Source organism: Elephantulus edwardii, unplaced genomic scaffold (assembly GCF_000299155.1).
Source record: "Elephantulus edwardii isolate Elephantulus edwardi_28Jun2011 unplaced genomic scaffold, EleEdw1.0 scaffold00045, whole genome shotgun sequence".
Lineage (NCBI taxonomy): Eukaryota > Metazoa > Chordata > Mammalia > Macroscelidea > Macroscelididae > Elephantulus > Elephantulus edwardii.
The window spans coordinates 16,582,382-16,599,616 of record NW_006399795.1 but is presented as its reverse complement, the minus strand read 5'-3'; the positions used below and the strand labels follow the sequence as shown (position 1 = coordinate 16,599,616).

Sequence of the window (17,235 nt, the reverse complement as noted above, 5' to 3'; positions counted from 1 at the left end):
CTCGACGGCACATAACAACAACAACAACAACATGCCACTCTTGCTGTGACATTGAAGTGCATGTAGAAAAAAACTTTTACTGTATGAAACTTTACAACCGTTGTGAAAGCAATTCAATTTGGTTTATGCACAGTGTAATATTTCTCCAGGTATCACCCAAAATTCCCCACAGACAAGGCTTTCATTCTCATTAGGTACTGGCCTCAGCCAAACCATCTGGGACTGTTCTAATAAATAGCTGCCAAAATTTTACATCCAGTTACCTCCAGTTTCTAGAACATATTCTTACAGAGGTTATTGAAATCAATTTCTACTTCATAAAGATGTTTTTTGCAACAATTAAAAATGTTTCTTCCATTTAAAAAAAAGCATTTTATTTCCTTTTCCCCTTAAAGCATTTTCTACCCACTTTAAATTTTTCAACCACAGTTCAGAGCTTAAAAATTTTTTCATGTTTATCTCTTCCTTTTTGTTTTAAGTTTAAAATAGTTTAAAGCTCACACATTCTGTATATTTTAAAATTTATCAGTTGAGAAACTGAACTTAAAAATAGCTGCTAGAAATTATATGCAAACCTGTTTCATTACAATAGATGTTGCTGGTAGAATGGATTTACTTTCTTCTGGACACTTGTACAAGTCATTCTATCTTCAGATTTTTAACAACATTCTTTCCCTTTGCCGACTTACTATTGCAGACATTAAAAACCCTGTACAATTATTACCTACCTACCCACCAAGGGTCACCATCCTAGCTCCTCATTTTTTTACTCAATCAGCCCCTGATATAAAAAAGAATTTCAAAAAGGCAGAGGATGGCCCCTAAACACCCATTTAAGACCTGGTAAACATGGCCTTTAAAGTTTTTTATGCTCAAGAGGAACAGGCAGAGGCTGATAGAGAGACTCATGCCCATAAGAAAACAAATCTGCACACCCAAGCTCTGCTAGCTACCCTACAGCCAGCGGCACAGTGAGGGGTCAGAAAACACATCCTTATTCAATGAGTCAGTTACCTCCTGGTGCATGCTTCAGGTGTGGCAAAGAGTGTCATTGGGCTAACTGCTGCACCAACCTTCACCTTCCGACACGACCTTGCTCTATCTATGGGACACAGGGCCACTGGAAAGCCGACTTACCTTTGGTGCATAGCCGTGGTAGGGCAGCCCCTCCATCAAACCCAATCCCCATCTCGGATGACCTCTTAGGCCTGGCCGCTGAAGAGTAAACATGCCCAGGTTCAATGACCCCCATCACCATTGCCAAGCCCAGGGTAACTCTTCAGGTAACAGGTAAGCCAGTTTCCTTTCTGGTTGACACAGGGAGCTACCTTTTCAGTGTTCCCTGCCTTCTCGGGTTCTGTTTTCCATTCCTAGGTCTCAGTAATGGGGTTGATGGTCTGCCTTCTAAGTCTTTTACCACTCAACCCATCCTCACTACTTTTGACGAGCACTCACCCACTCCTTTCTAATTATCCCGACAAGCCCAATTCCATTGCTAGGTAGAGACCTCCTGTCTAAACTTAGGGCTGTGTTTCACTGGGAATTAAGCGACAGCTTTTAGTTCTCTTCCCCTTAGTGCTCTTTCTCTCTGAGCCCCTTTCTTATACTACCTCTATCATCACCAGATGTTGTCAACCCCATTGTATGGGACCTTTTCATTCCATCTGTAGCCTCCCACCACCAACCTGTTCTTGTTCCTCTGAAAGACCTCTCCTCTTTTCCTGCTAGACCCCAATTCCCTATCTCCACATGACACTGCAAAAGTTTAAAACCTATTATTACTTGTCTACTTTCCAATAAGCTTCTTATCCCCTAGTGCTCTTTGCAATATGTTGAGGATCTTTTATTGTATAGCCCCTCATATCAACTTCAACAAATTCACACTGCTCAACTTCTTAATTTCTTTGAATGAAAGGCCCAACTGCCTCCCCCCACAGTCACATATCTCAGTTTTCAATTGACCCCCTGAAAGTATAGACCAGAAAGCTGGAGTAACCCCAGGAGACACCATCCTCATCAAATGGCATGCATCCAAACCTCTTCAGTCACACTAAGACAGACCTTACACAGTCATCTTAACTACCCCCACAGTTGTTAAGGACATAGGTAACCTCCATTAGCACCACCTTTCCCAGGTCAAACATGCTTCTCACTGAACAGACCTACACCTCTCAAATGGTGAGCCTCACTACTCTTTGCCTCACTCAAATCCCAAGTTCTAAGTAGCTCTTCATATTGTTACTAATTGCTCCCCCCACTACTCTTCACCTCACTCAAATCCCAAGTCCCAAGTAGCTGCCTTTTTGAGTTCTTACTTCACAGGATAAAAGAAATGACCAACTTGAACTGGCTGCTGTGATATCCATATTCTTCCCTGGCTAATGATCCTTAGCCAACCCAATCTAGCCTCTAAGTGCCAGATTTTCATCCTGTTTAGTAGGAAGTAGCTAGAATGAAGATACGTTGCCCTCTTTCTCACTAAAGAGGCTGGATGTTAGGCCCAGAGCAAGGTCTAAGAGGAGAATGAAGGATTCAAAGAATATCAACATGGCAACAAAAGGAGTGAACAGCCTCTCCCACCTGGCTAAACCACAATGGAATGCCCCTTCTTTAACTCCTTAAAAGACCCTTACTATAAAAACCTGCCCAAGACACTGTAGGGTATGGTTTTTCCCTGGTCTGTCTCTCTCTCCAGACCAAGGAATCCCTTACAGGAGCCCCTTTAATAAAGCTTCTTTAGCTTTCTCTTTAAAAAAATAAAATAGCTTCACTTATTTTTCTTTTATGCATGTACCGTCAAATTGGATCTGACTGGTACAGGAGGTGACTGTTCCTCCTTCTTCAGCAGAGCACCTGGTGGATTTGAACCGTGCACTTCTGGGATTGCAGTGCAGTTTCCTGCCACTAGGCCACCAGAGCTCGCCAGCTTCACTTATTTTTATGTTTCATAATATTCACTTGTATAAGAAAAAACAAACAACCCATTGCTATTGTGTTTCTTCTGATTCCGAAGTGACCTACAGGACAGAAAGAATTGCTGCCTAGGATTATCAAGCCTTTACAAAAGCAGACGGCCACATCTTTCCCCTGAATTGGCCTGTGCGTTTTTTCACCTATTATGGAAATTATCTGTGCCAAAGTAAAGAAATATAGCTCCTAAATGATGAAATAAATTTGTTATAATGGCACTAGATAATTAAGACACTTTTAGTCTCCACTCGGCTACAGTTAAGCAAATGTCAAACAGTTTATTATTTTTTTCTATGATTGGTTCAGTATGTTTCTAGGCAGTGTCGTGATGGGTGAAGAGAAGGTTGAAACTATCAACAGCTTCATATTGCTTGGATCCACAATGAACACCCTTGGTACCAGCAGTTAGGAAAGAAGGAGGCACATTTCACTGGGAAAATCTGTGTTAGGGAACCTTTCAAATTATTGAGGAGTAATGATGTCAGTTTGAGGACTAAGGTGCATCTGATTCAGGCCATGGTCTTTCTGATTAATTACTATGCATCTGAGAGCTGGACAAGAATAAGGATGAAAGGAAAAAGCATGATGCCTTTCAGCTGTGGTGTTGGAGATGAGTACTGAACATCCTATGGACTGCCAAAAAAATAAGTCTTGGAGAGGATACAGCAATGGTCTCAAATGTGTCTCAGATTGTGGGGATGGCATAGGATAGAATAAGAGTTAGATCTGTTGTCCACAGAATTGCTGTCAGCCATAGAGAGCTCTGTTGGCCTTGTGGGTAGAAAGTTATGCTACCAAGCCAAAGGTGGGTGATTTTAATCTGTGGCTCTCAGGCCTGGTTTATAGCACTGATCTGTCCTTTTACTGTACAGATGTAACTCGTGGTTGTTGTGATGCTAAACACTGTGACAATGATGTGTCAAATGCGATAATGGTTACCCGTGGTGGACAATGTTTGGTCGAGCTCCCTGATTAAAACAAGCTTGGAAGCAGGAGTGGCATCCACTTCCAAAATAAATTGCCTCCAGAAACTCTATGAACTTGGAGAAATGATAAAAGTTATACACATCCAAAAACTTCTCCAACAGGGTAAAAAGGGAAGCTGCAGACTGGGAAAAAGTATTTGGTAATGACATATCAGATAAGGGACTTATATCCAGAATTTATAAAATATGTGAGCACCACAACAAGATAAAGGTAAATAATCCAATAGAAAAATGGGCACCAGATATGAACAGACACTTCACAAAAAAAAAAAGACATTCAGATGACTAACAAGCACATGAAGAAAAGTTCAAAATCCCTAGCTCTAAGAGAGATGCAAATCAAAACAACTATGAGCTATTATCTCACCCCAGTAGGAATCGCAAAATTTAACAGAACAGCAAGCAACAAATGCTGGCGAGGTTGTGGTGAAACTGGAACCCTTATTCACTGTTGGTAGAAGTGTTGCAAATAGAGATACCATTTGACCCAGCAATTCCACTACTGGGAATATACCCCAAAGAGACCATAATTGACATCCAAGCAGATATAGGCACATCCATGTTTATCGCGGTTTTGTTCACAATAGCAAGGAGCTGGAAACAACCTAAGCAAGTACCCATCAACAAACGCATGGATAGAGAAGCTCTGGTATATTCACACAATCGAATACCATGTAGCATTGAGAAACAAGGAACTCATGCAATATTATTCAAAATGGGTGCCACTGGAGGGCATTATGATGAGTCTTATGCATTGAAACAGATGAGGAAGAAAACTGTTTAAAAGGGATATGTGATTAGGTATTTTTGTCATGACAGGAGTCCACAGCAAAGGCTGCATAGTGGAGTGGACCTGGGGGAAGGGATCATAAAACAATGAAAGAATTTCAAGAGGGTAGTGTACTAGGGGGGAGGGTTGGGAGGGGAGAAAAGTGCAACAATGAATGAATGGAAATCCAAAGTCTCTGTAAATTTTCATGGAAATTAATAATAAATTTAAAAAGTTATACAAAAGCTCAGGTCTTTTGTTCATTGGGTTGCTATGAGTCATCTGATTGGTGGTATTAATAAATTTAGAATTCTCTATATAGGTATCAATTATAAAACTATAGTTTTCTCCAGCCTGCGGGACTGGTTGCTTGACCGTGGAGTTCTTAGTGTCCTTTATGTGATCTGTCTGTTAAGCAGAAGAGGAAGTCCATCTCCTAGATTAGCTGTTATTTCTTTGAAGCTGTTTCCCCCAATTATATGTAAATTGTAATTTAATCTGCCTGTTTGCCTGGAAAGGGAGTACCTGGGTGTCAATGATTTTCTTTCAGATATAGAAATTCTTTTATTTTACTAACAAAAGTTTATTGTTAAGTAAATTGGTGTCTCACCATCCTATAAAAGCCCATGACCGCTCCCAGACGGGGAGGCAGTCTTGGAGGTGATTTGCTGTCTCCCAGATCTGTGTAATAAAATGCATTTATGGATATTGCAATCCATTTATCTTAATGGTGACTGACTATGTAAAGAACCCCTTGTGTTCAGTAACATCTACAACTCGATGGCACTTAACTACAACAACAATCACTCATGAGGACAGCTGCTGGGCGTTTCTGGCTGTTCCTGGCAAATTCACTTGGATTGTAATTTACCAAAAAAAAAATGTTATAGAACTATCTACATATTTAAATATATTCTATTTTGATTCAGGCTAAAACTTGTTTTCAATCTGATGGGGGAAATATTCCATAATTCAGTGATCTCAACTGGTTCTGTCAAGGAAGGAATTCAGGGTTACTGAATGTACATGGAGAAATAATAGTAGACATGGTGTGTTTTATTATGTAGAGTTTCTGAGACAAGTTTGGTACTGGGTACAAGACACTGACTTCAGACATCGTGAGATTGTGAGTTCCAGAGCAGCGACCACCTCGTTCAAATCCTTGCTTCCCTCTGTTCCTACTCAGTCCTGCTAGCTACTCTATCCCTGAAGTAGGCCCTGGCATTTGAAGGATCCCGAGAGACAAGAGTTCATATGCTAGTGACCAAAGCCTAGCCTAGGCTCTGTGCTCTCGCTACCTACTCCCCCCTGTCCCTCCCCCAGTGGGGCCCCAGGGGCTCTGTTTTTCCATTCTGGTATAGGAGTTCTGGTCTCAATCTCTCCTCCCCTACTCCCCCAACTCTGCCTGTGAGTCACATTTGAAAAATGCAAAGGATTATAGAACCCTCCACTATTGGTTCATTGTGGTTTTCAGACACACCAAAGATGGGTAGAGCTTGCCTTTGGGGCTCTGCTATTTCAATCACAGCTACAAGAAACTGGCCCGTACTTATTTGTTATACCCTCATTTTAGTGCACATTTGTTGTACGCACTAGATCCTTTTGTTGTTGTGTCGGAACTGACCCATAGCTGACCCTTCAGAGGGTTTTCAGAGGCAGTAAACCGCAAAGGAAATTACCCATCCTTCCGCGGAGCAGCTAGTGAATTTGAATTGAGTGCTTTTGGGATTGCAGCACACCTTCTTACCACCAGGCGACCAGCCATTGAGAACTATGGAGCATAGCTTATTCAAACATAGGTTTCTATCCACGCAAGGCAACGGGTGCGCGTTAGAGACGCACTGACCGTAGTCTCCTCCCTTGAGGGACTCCCAGAAAGGGTAATCGTGGTTGTGGTTTTACAAGGAGCGCAGCGAAGTTGGTGCAGGCAGACAGGCTGGCCTCAAGGGCCTGCAGGCGTGGCGGTACTGGCAGCTCCATATCCGAGTCCGTCCCAGGCCGACGCTTTCTCCATAGTTCGATGAGTGTTGTCCCCTGAGCTTGTGTGTCCCAGTGTCGTCCCTTTACCTCGGACACACCGCGGCCCTGCGAGGATCCTTGGCATCTAGCGCGCTCTGACTCCCTTGAAACCCGCGGTTTACACGTCCTTACATCAGCAAATCGCCCCAGCGCCCATAGCAACCGAACTAGTGGTATCGCTAAGAGGAAATGACGTTCCTGGCCGATACACGCCCACTAGGGTAATATTGACCACGCTCGGCACCCATAGCTAGGTGCCTCACTCCGCCCCCGGCAATCGCGTCCCTGGAGGAGGGTGCGGGGATCGCGGCGCCCGCTGGCCTCGCGGCCAATCCCGACGTCCGGGCGCTCAGCACGTCGCCCTCAGCGCTCACGGCGCCCAGAGGAAGAGGCGTGTGTTGCGCCTGCGCAGTGGTCGTGACCGCCGGCTCCAGGCGCGTGCAGAGTGCCCGCGGCGTGCGAATCGCGCCCTGACTCGGGTTCTCTGGCTGCAGCGGCGCGTGGGCTCGCGGGGCCATGTCGTGGCTCTTCGGCATCAACAAAGGCCCGAAGGGCGAAGGCGTGGGGCCGACGCTGCCCTTGCCGCCCACACAGCCTGGGGCCGAGGGTGGAGGGGACCGTAGTGCTGGGGACCGCCCGGCGCCCAAGGACAAATGGAGCAACTTCGACCCGACGGGCCTGGAGCGCGCGGCCAAAGCGGCGCGCGAGCTGGAGCATTCGCGTGAGTGCAGCAGGGCCGGTGGGGATCGGGCAGGGTCGGCTGGGTGAGGCTCGGGAGGATGAGCGACCCCTCTCCTGGCATTTCAGGGGCCACTTAGGTCTTCCTGCCCTTTTAGCAATCAAGGGGCCAGGCGGCTGTCAGCAATCCCACTTAGAAGGGAATGGTGTGACCTCCGTGATTAAATTTGGCTGAAGCTGTGCAGTAAAGTTCAGGACCCCTTTGTCACCACTTACTCCTCCTTGCTGTCACAAGGCACTTCAGGTGAGGAAATTGGTGCAGTGATCAAAGATTGCAAGTGCTGGGGCCCGTTACCGCCTAGCTTACCGGCCACTTGTCTTTTCTGCCTCCACGTGGACCCTGGAAGGCGGGGCCAGGTCAGGAGATCTGCTTGTGTAGCAATAGGTAACAGTTTACCCGGAACAAGCAAAACACTCTTGAGGGTCGCAGGTTTGCATTTGTTAAGTGGAAAATGCCAGCATTAGAATGGACAGCCTGATGACCTTCCTGATCCTAGGGCCTTCAAGATGTCAGCGGGGCCTTGTTCTCCTGTCCTCTTCCCGACTTTCCAGTGTTCCTCAGGGGAGAAGGCACTGAATAAATACCAATTGAGTGTATACAATGACTCAAACTTTTGTTTCCTTTTTTTCCTAAGGAGATTCTATAGAGGATCTTAGGTGAAAGAGAGGCCTTTTTGTTTAAGGAGTTAGGGGACTTAGTTTTTCTACCTCCCCCAGAGGGGCTACAGGGCATCTAGTGCTGCAGTCTCAGCTCCACTCTTTCTCAGATCTCCAGAGGAATGTTAAAACATTCAGGTGTTTGAACCTGGTCCCAGGACAGTATCCCGGCACAGACCTACCTGGAACCCTCAGGGATGGACCTTTTAGGGCCCAACACGATTGATGAACAATGGCTGAGAATTGAGGGCATCAAAGGCACTGGCAGACTTCTTTTTAAATTTTTTTATTTTTGTGTGTGTACCGTCAAATTATATCTGACTGGTACAGGAGGAGATTGTCTCTCCTTCTCCAGCACAGCATCTGGTGGATTTGAACTGTGCACCACTGGGATTGCAGTGCAGCTTCCTGCCACTAGGCCACCAGAGCTCCCTACTGGCAGACTCTTGACATACAACAGTGTGATGCCTTGTTGAGACTTTGTTGGGGGACCTGCTCCAATTTCAGTGGGATTTCACTCTTCCTTCTGTGGGCCTGATAGAGTTCTCCCTGATCTTCCATCTCTTCTTGTCCCCAAAGCCCTCTCTCTTAGGGTACTTCTGTTTCAGTAGTCTCTTCCTGCTGCCCGCTGTAGGCTCCTTTCTTCAAGTCTGCCAGTTCCTTTTCATAAGCCATCAGGTGCTTGCTTGTAAAAATCCCTCAGGCCTGCCGGGTTTGGCCAGCACTTCTTACTTGGGCTCACTACTATCAGACTATTTATTTAGTGCTCAAGCTGAGGAGAGATTTCCCCAGTTCCTCATAGCCTTACCATCTGCCCTTCATTTCCAGAGACCAGAGTGGCCCATTTTGCCCTGAGTTGCCTGTGCTTCAGTCCACTTGTTTGTTGAATGAATGCAGTGACTCTCGAACTTTTTCTGGAGCACCTTGAGAGTAGTTATTTTGTGCCATTGGGTTGAGTACAAATCATAGCCACTCTGTGAACAACGGTTCTGAATCCTGTCCTATCCTGTGCCTTTCCTCATCATCTCTAACATACTTGGCCCATTGCTGTAGTTGCTATGTCAATCCATCTCATTGAGGGTCTTCCTCTCTTTCATTGACCTTCCACCTTTCCAAGCATGATGTCCTTTTTCTTTTCTTTTTACTATTAATTTTAATGAACTTTTACAGACTTTGGATTTCCATTCATTCCTTGTTGCGTTTTTCTCCCTACCCACCTCTCCCCCCAAGTCCGCTCTTTTCTTTGAAAAGGAAAAGAAAAATTCTTTCATTGTTATACAATCGCCTTCCCCCTCCCCACAGTCTACTCCACTATGCTGCCTTCATTCTGGACTCTTGGGGTCAACAATACCTAATCATATACTCCTTTTAAACAGTCTCTCCCTCATCTGTTTCAATGCAGTATGCATTATTTATTCCCTCTTTTTCTCAGTCTCACCCCAACCCCAATGTCAGTCTCCTTTTACAACAGTGGCACTATGCAATATTTGTCCTTGAGTGACTGAGATATTTCACTCAGCATAATGTCCTCCAGGGTCACCCATTTTGTATAATATTTCATGAATTCTTTTTCAATGCAGCATAGTATTCCATTATGTTAATGTACCACAACTGCTCTATCCATTCATTTGTTGATGGGATGATATCCTTTTTTTTTCTTTTTAAAATTTTTTATTTATTTTAATGAAAGTGTACAGAGACTGAGGATTTCCATTCATTCATTGTTGCACTTTTCTCCCTGCCCACCCCTCCCCCTACATTATACTCCTTTTTGAAAAGTAAAAGAAAAATTCTTTCATGTTATACAGGCCCTCCTCCCAAGGTCTACTCCACTATGCAGCCTTCGTTCTGGAGTCCTGTCATGACAATAATACCCAAACACGTATCCCCTTTAAACAGTTTTCTCCCTCATCTGTTTCAATGTAGTATACAACATTTATCCCATTTTTCTCAGTCTCCCTCCAACCCTGATGTCAGTCCCATTCTGTAACAGTGGCACTATGCAGCATTTGTCCTTTTGTGCTGAGATATTTCACTCAGCATAGTGTCTTCCCTGGTCACCCATTTTGAATAATATTGCATGAGTTCCTTGTATTTCAATGCGGCGTAGTATTCCATTGTGTGAATATACCACAGCTTCTCTATCCATTCGTTTATTGATGGGCACTTAGGTTGTTTCCAGCTCTTTGCTATTGTGAACAAAGCCACGATAAACATGGGTTTGCAGATATCTGCTTAGGTGGCAGTTATGGTCTCTTTGGGGTATATTCCCAGTAGTGGAATTGCTCGGTCAAATGGTATCTCTGTTTGCAACTTTTTTGAGAAAGCGCCATACTGCCTTCCACAGTGGTTGCACCATTTTACAATCCCAGCAACAATGAATAAGGGTTCCTGTTTCTCCACAACCTCGGCAGCATTTGTTGCTTGCTGTTCTGTTAAATTTTGCTATTCTTACTGGGGTAAGATGAAATCTCTGATGTCATTTTCTAAGGAGACACTTAGTTAATGCATGCTTCCTGGTCGGGGTCACCTCAAGGTGACACCCTGTTAGTGTTGAAGGTGGTATTAGGTGGGCGTTCTGGGCTCCAAGCCCTTTTCTTCTAAGAGTCCCAGGGAAAGAGCTGTAATTTTCTCTGTTTTTAAGTGAGGACATAGTCTCTGGGAGATTAAGTTTACCAAAGGTCATGTGACTAGGCAGGTTGCCATCTGGGACACAGGCCCAGTGGTGTTGAACTCTGATCCCATGTGAAGACTCCATGGTTCCTGAGCTCACCATTTGGTGAGGGCCTGGTGCTATACACATATGTGGCCTCTGCTTAGACACTGATAACCCGCTGCATGGCCCCTGTGATCTAGGAGAGGCTGGTGGGTGGAATTCCAAGAGTACAGCCCCATCTCAGCTGCCTCAAGCCCCTTCCCAGACCTTGAGACCAACTTCCGTTCCTGGGCCCGATCTGACTCCTGTCTGAGCAGCTGGGTATCAGCTACTATCGTGTCACCAGCCTCCCCTGACGCCCCTACCATCCAGTTGAACTCACATGACTCACACTATCCATGTTACCTCCAGAGACACAGAACCCAAACTTCAGAAATTGCTCTGGCTACCTATCCCTGCTCTGGTGGGGGTGGTGGTGGTGGTGGAATGTGCTGCTACATGCTACTCACATTGGAGGAGATCAGAAACAGACCTGTGAAGGGACAGAAGGAGGGACACAGTAAAGTAGGGGAGTCCCTTGTAAATGTACAAAGTCAGCATGGTGTTCTAGGGGTACTCGCCCACCTGCTTTCCACTCTTGGTAACCTTAATGATTTTTATAATAAATTCTGGTGATGGGAAGACCATGCCATCATTGACATCTTTGAGAGACCGACCTGACTTTGGGAGAGAAGGATGGTCAGTCTCCTCCTGTGAAATGTATTGCCTCTGAAAACCCCTTAGAGGGGCAGCTATGAATCAATTCCATCTCTACGGCAGACAACAGCCGCCTGGCACTTAGGCTTTTGAACTGGGGCAGTGATGAGAAGTCAGGCTCCTCCCAGAAATCGGAATTGGTGACCATGGGGTCCACTTCATGAACAGAGTTCATGCCAAATGGCCAAGCAAACCAGTGCAGCGTGAAATCCCAGCGTCAGCCAACTTGCTTGTTTCTGCTTGGTTTGATTTTTGATTTTTTTTTTTTTTTTTACAGCTTGATACTTCTTTATTCTGGTAATGGTGCTTTTTTTTCTTGGTTTGATTTTTAATCCATCTTTACTCACCTTTCTTATCTAAGGAGTCCTGGTGGTGGCATAGTACCTAATTTGTTGGACTGCTAACCAAATGGTCAGCAGTTTGAATCCACCAGCTGCTCCTCAGGAGAAATATGGACAGCCTCTGTTAAGATTTATAGCCTTGGGAATGCAGGGAAGGTCCCTGGAGTTGGACTGGATTTCCTGGCAGTGAGTTCTGATGTCTGCATGCAGTGGAATGAACAGGTATTGAACATCTGTGTGACTTAAGAACGTAGTAGCTATTGCCTTGATTTTGTCTGATTGAGACATGACACCCTTGGTGATTGCTTGGGTGGTGGCAACAACCTTTTTTCCAGAAACCCTTGGAACTGCCCGCCTGGGGTGTGATCACTTATACTGGGCTTTCTTCAGGATTGAGCCAGTGTGAGAAGGGGCAGTGGCCAAGGAACATCAAGTGCAGGGGAGGCACAGCCCTGAAGACTGTGGCTTCTCATGGCCCATTCCACACGCATCTGAGCGCTGTAGCCTCCCATGGCCTATTCCACACGCACAGGAGGGCATGGTCATGACAGTCACTCTCCCGCAGGCCACGCCAAGGAGGCCCTGAGTTTGGCACAGATGCAGGAACAGACGCTGCAGATGGAACAGCAGTCCAAGCTGAAGGTGAGTGGCCCAGGGGAGAAGGGGGTCCCTGTCTGAGCAAGGCCCTGGGGTGGGCATGCATATGAGTGTCTGTACCTCCCTCCATGCACTCTGCTTCCAGCTGTCCAGGTCAAAGGAGAGGGCAGCTGGATGTTATAAAACGAAAGCACGTATGAATGATGAAATGGAAACTCAGATCGCAGTTAAGAAAACAAAGCAAAGGTGAGGGTAGTGTGAGAGACAGTTAAGACGCTGGATGCGCAGCCGGGAAGGCAGGTGTGGAGGCTTGCTGAGTGTGACCTGTGAACTGAGCCCATTTGTACACTGAGGTGCGTGGAGGAAGCATCGGGAGAAACAGATTGACTCTCCACCCACCCTACAATGCAGTGGTGTGAGTGCCGGGTGTATGCACTGTGGTCATGTGGTGAAGATACAAGCACCCAGCAAACGCTGCCAGGGAAGGGAGGAGGCCTAAGGAGGTGGCCTGTCAGGTGCCACCCTCCTTTGGGGCTGTTCCAGCCCATGAGTCTGGACTCCAGTGGCAAGCCGAGGGGCTGGCACGGTGTGCGCCCTCTGCCCAGGCTGTGTTATTTTGTTAACTCTCTGCCCATCACACTGCACAGCTAGGTCTGGACATGGCGGGTCTAGGGGAGGGACCACCAGGGTGGTGGGTCCCGTGGCTGGAACATCCCTGCATGCCCGGTGATTGTGGGGCTCCAGCTCATGCACCACTGTCCTGTGTGCAGGAGTACGAAGCTGCCGTGGAGCAATTGAAGAATGAGCAGATCCGCGTTCAAGCCGAGGAGAGGAGGAAGACGCTGAGCGAGGAGACCCGGCAGCACCAGGCTGTAAGGGCGCACAGGGATGGGCCGATCTGCTCTCCTGTCACGAAGGGGTCCCAAGGGGATCTGCCACCTGCCCTAGTGACCTGCAGACAGCTGTGTGCTGAGCGGGGTAGGGGCCTCCCCGTACCTCCTCCAGTGCTCATGTGGGAACTGATAGTAATGCAGGGGAGGGGCAGCGGCCTGAGGGCTCCCCCTGTGGGATCCAGGCTTGACTCATGGGGTTCTCTCCTCAGAGGGCCCAGTACCAGGACAAGTTGGCCCGGCAGCGCTATGAGGACCAGCTGAGGCAGCAGGTGAGCACCACACTGCCTATAAACTTGGGGCTCTTCCTGTGGTTGTCCCACTACACCCTGAGGCATCCCCACTCTATTCTGTTGTCCCCTCATCACCCACCTACCTCTGTCCCTGAGCCAGTGACTTCCGTCTTCTGTGAGAGCTCGGATCTTCCTGGTGTGCCAGATGCTGGCCGCATGTTCCATTCTAACAGCAGGTCGTGGGTGCTTCCTACACGCTCACACTCCTAGGCCCGTGCACGGCCGGGCACACACGTGTACACAGACATACGCACACGGGAGAACTCGTAGGCACACATTCATTGGCACGCACAAGCATGGATACAGTGATGGGACGCACACTCTGCTTCAGGTTCCCGCCCTCCTGGGTGCTTGGTCTCCTGGCGGTCATGCTGGTGGCCGCTCTTCTGGAGGATGTGTTTGTGACACCATGTGAGGAGGTTCCTAGACAGGTTGTGACTCTGGCAGCTGGGTCTTGGTAGCTCCTGGACCCTCGCCTGTGTCTTTGCTCCATGGGCTTTGCTCCTGCCCTTTGAGTGTCTGGTTACTGAGAATGTCCCCCAAACGTGTTTGTTGTGAGAGTTACAGCTTTACTTTTAACAGACAAAAGAGCGTTCACGGAGAACGCCGCCCCACATGGAGGGCACTCGACACAGGGCTGTGTGCTCCCAGAGCTTGGCTTTGAACAGTCCGTTTTCCTGAGTTTAAGAGCTTTCCCCCTTTCTCGTGGTTTCTTCTCAGCAACTGCTCAATGAGGAGAACTTGCGGAAACAGGAGGAGTCTGTGCAGAAGCAGGAGGCGATCCGGCGAGGTAGGGTCCTTTCTCTGGGTAGCGGTCAGTGGAAGGTGAGGTGTAGGTCAGCCCCCAGGCAGGTAGACATGTGGCTAGTGAGGCGAGGCTCCTGGACTCTCAAAACAGCGGCCTTGGGTGTGCACATGTTTGTGGGATCCTGGTGATCCCCACAAATTCTTCCCCTGGGTGCCCTGAGACCAGATGTTTACAGGCAGTCTCCATGAGCAGGGGCTTCATCTGAGGCCTGCGCCCCTCTTGGGCCAATGCACGGGGCTCAGGGTTCTTGTTAACTGGACTCGAAGTTACTGGTCTGTCCTGGAAGGGCGGCCCTTCTCCCAGATACGCAGTGACTGCTCCCATCAGTGCCACCACCGTGCTTGCTGGCAAAGTGCAGGTCATCCCTGCGGCAGCCTTATGTGTCCCATACTGCAGCCTCATTCAGGCTACAGAGGCCACTCAGCACCCTGCAGCCCTGTGGCAGCCGATTGCCGTGGAAGCAGAGGCACACATGTCCCTAGACTCTGTCGTTTTAGTGTCTTGACAGCTACATTCAGAATACTTGTGTTTCCTTTGTAGTTCTCCATGTGTCATCTGCAGAGGGGTACCTGGCTCCTCCATGGCTGCAGGGGTCGAATTCTCTGCTCTGGTTTTCTGACCCTTGGGGGTGGCCTGTGAGCACGTCCCTCCTCCTCTGCGTCTGCCCTTGGCATCTGGGTTTGAGATAGTGGCAGGCGGGGCAAGGCTACTCTCTGGGTGAGCAGTGGGCACAGCTGAGTCCACCTGTCCCCCCCAGCCACGGTAGAGCGGGAGATGGAGCTGCGACACAAAAACGAGATGCTGCGGGTAGAGGCTGAGGCACGAGCCCGGGCCAAGGCGGACCGCGAGAACGCTGACATCATCCGCGAGCAGATCCGACTGAAGGCCGCCGAGCACCGCCAGACCATCCTGGAATCCATCAGGTGAGGGGCCCAGCGGCATCATTCCCCACAGGCAGCGCTCGGCGGCACTCCAGGCCCTTCCCTTCAGAGGCAGGAACCGGGCTGTGTGGTGGGATCCTGCCCTTCCCAGTGATGATGTCCCCGCCTTCCCCCCACAGGACGGCAGGCACACTGTTTGGCGAGGGATTTCGCACCTTTGTGACTGACTGGGACAAAGTGACAGCCACGGTGAGCACAAGCTGAGTGTCCAGGGTTGGTGGTTAGTGGCCCAGGGGCCGTGACTGCCTCCCTGGGCTCTGGGTTTGGCGTGTGCATGTGAGAAGGGCTGGAACATCTCTGGGTGGCCTGGGCGCCGTGCATTGGGCTACCCTTCCTGCCACACCTTCCTGCTATCCTCTTCACCCACATACACTGGCAGGGAAACCAGCTGATCACCTCAGAGTCCTCTCTCGGCTTTGTGGTATTTCTCAACACTTTGAACGTACACAGACAGTCTGACGATTGTGGATACAGGAGTAGGTTTCTGACCTCCTGGGTGGGAGGACTGTGGGAAAGGTGCCAGAACTTGCATTATCCTGAGAAATACCTGCCCTTCAGGGAATTGTGACCAGGTACGCAGGACTTATTCCCAGCACTGTGGACACAGCCAAGCCTCCGGGAAGTCAGGGAGCCCGTCTCAGGGCCCCTTCACACAGGTTTCTGTGAGGACACCCTGCCCCAGCTGAGGCTACACATCAAGGCAGAAGAACCAAAGGCCCCAGTCTAAATGCCCACCTGCCTGTCTGGGCCATATGCTGAAGGTGCTGCAGGGACCTGAGCTCTGCCTGCTGCCAGGTCACAAGCCCATGGTGTCCAGTGCTACCTAGGAGACAGCAAGAGTCTTGGGGGGTGCTGAATGTTACCCTGTGGGCCCACTAACTAGTTCAGTACAGACATCTGCATGTGGACCTGGGGAGAGATCCATATTTATTCTTATTCCCAAGAAAGATAAAGATGAACCAACACATTGTGGACATTTGTTGTTAGGTGTCATTGAGTCAAATACGATCCACAACAATCCTATGAACAACACTGGATCTGTCTTGTCCTGTGTCATCTCACAATCTCTGCTATACCTGAGTCCATTGCTGCAGCCATTGTGCCAGTCCATCTGGTTGAGTCTTCTTTTTTGCTAACCTGTCACCTTCTCAAGCATGATGGCCCTGTCTAAGGAATAGCCTTTCCTAACATGCTTGCAGTATGTGACATGAAACTTTGTCATCTTTGCCCCCAAGGAGCACACTGGCTGCACTTTGTCCAAGACATATTTGTATGTTTTTTGATAGCCCCTGGGATGTTCAGTACGCTTCTCAACACTACAGCTCAAAGGTATCCATTCTTCATCTGTCATCCTTATTCATTGTCAGCTCTAGGGCCAGTGATTAAAAAGACACTGTTGTTGTTGATGTTGTTTGTCTTCAAGTCAAGCATGACTCGTAGCCACCCTATGAACAAAAGGCCTGAAGTCCCTCTACACTATCAACACTTATCAAAGTTCACAGAGATTCCAGAGGCATGTTATCTAGGAAGTGGATGCCACTCCTGCTTCCAAGAAAAGACACTACGTGGTTTAAAATTAAGAAAGGACTGCATCCAGGTTGTATCCTCTCTTTATACCTCTTCAGTCTGTATGCCGAGAAAATTACTCAAGAAACTGGACACTATGAAGAAGACTGGCATCCGGATCGGAGGAACTCATCAATACTCTGCTTTATGCAGATGATACAACCTTGCCTGCAGAAAATAAGACTTGAAGCACTTGGTTCAGAAGGGCAAAGAATATAGCTTTCAATATGGATTGCATCTTTTTTTTT

The 17,235-nt window shown here is 48.0% G+C and overlaps 1 protein-coding gene across 1 annotated transcript in view; it reads left to right on the top strand.

Annotated features, from left to right (window-relative positions):
• The first annotated feature begins 7,260 nt into the window (after window positions 1-7,260).
• Window positions 7,261-17,235, top strand: part of LOC102848777 (ATPase family AAA domain-containing protein 3-like) — a 26,590-nt gene continuing 16,615 nt past the window's right edge. Inside the window, exons 1-7 of the mRNA XM_006885938.1 lie at window positions 7,261-7,465; window positions 12,458-12,534; window positions 13,260-13,361; window positions 13,592-13,651; window positions 14,393-14,462; window positions 15,238-15,403; window positions 15,541-15,610. Of these exons, the coding sequence (XP_006886000.1) occupies window positions 7,261-7,465; window positions 12,458-12,534; window positions 13,260-13,361; window positions 13,592-13,651; window positions 14,393-14,462; window positions 15,238-15,403; window positions 15,541-15,610 (750 nt within the window). The remainder of the gene's footprint in view (window positions 7,466-12,457; window positions 12,535-13,259; window positions 13,362-13,591; window positions 13,652-14,392; window positions 14,463-15,237; window positions 15,404-15,540; window positions 15,611-17,235) is intronic.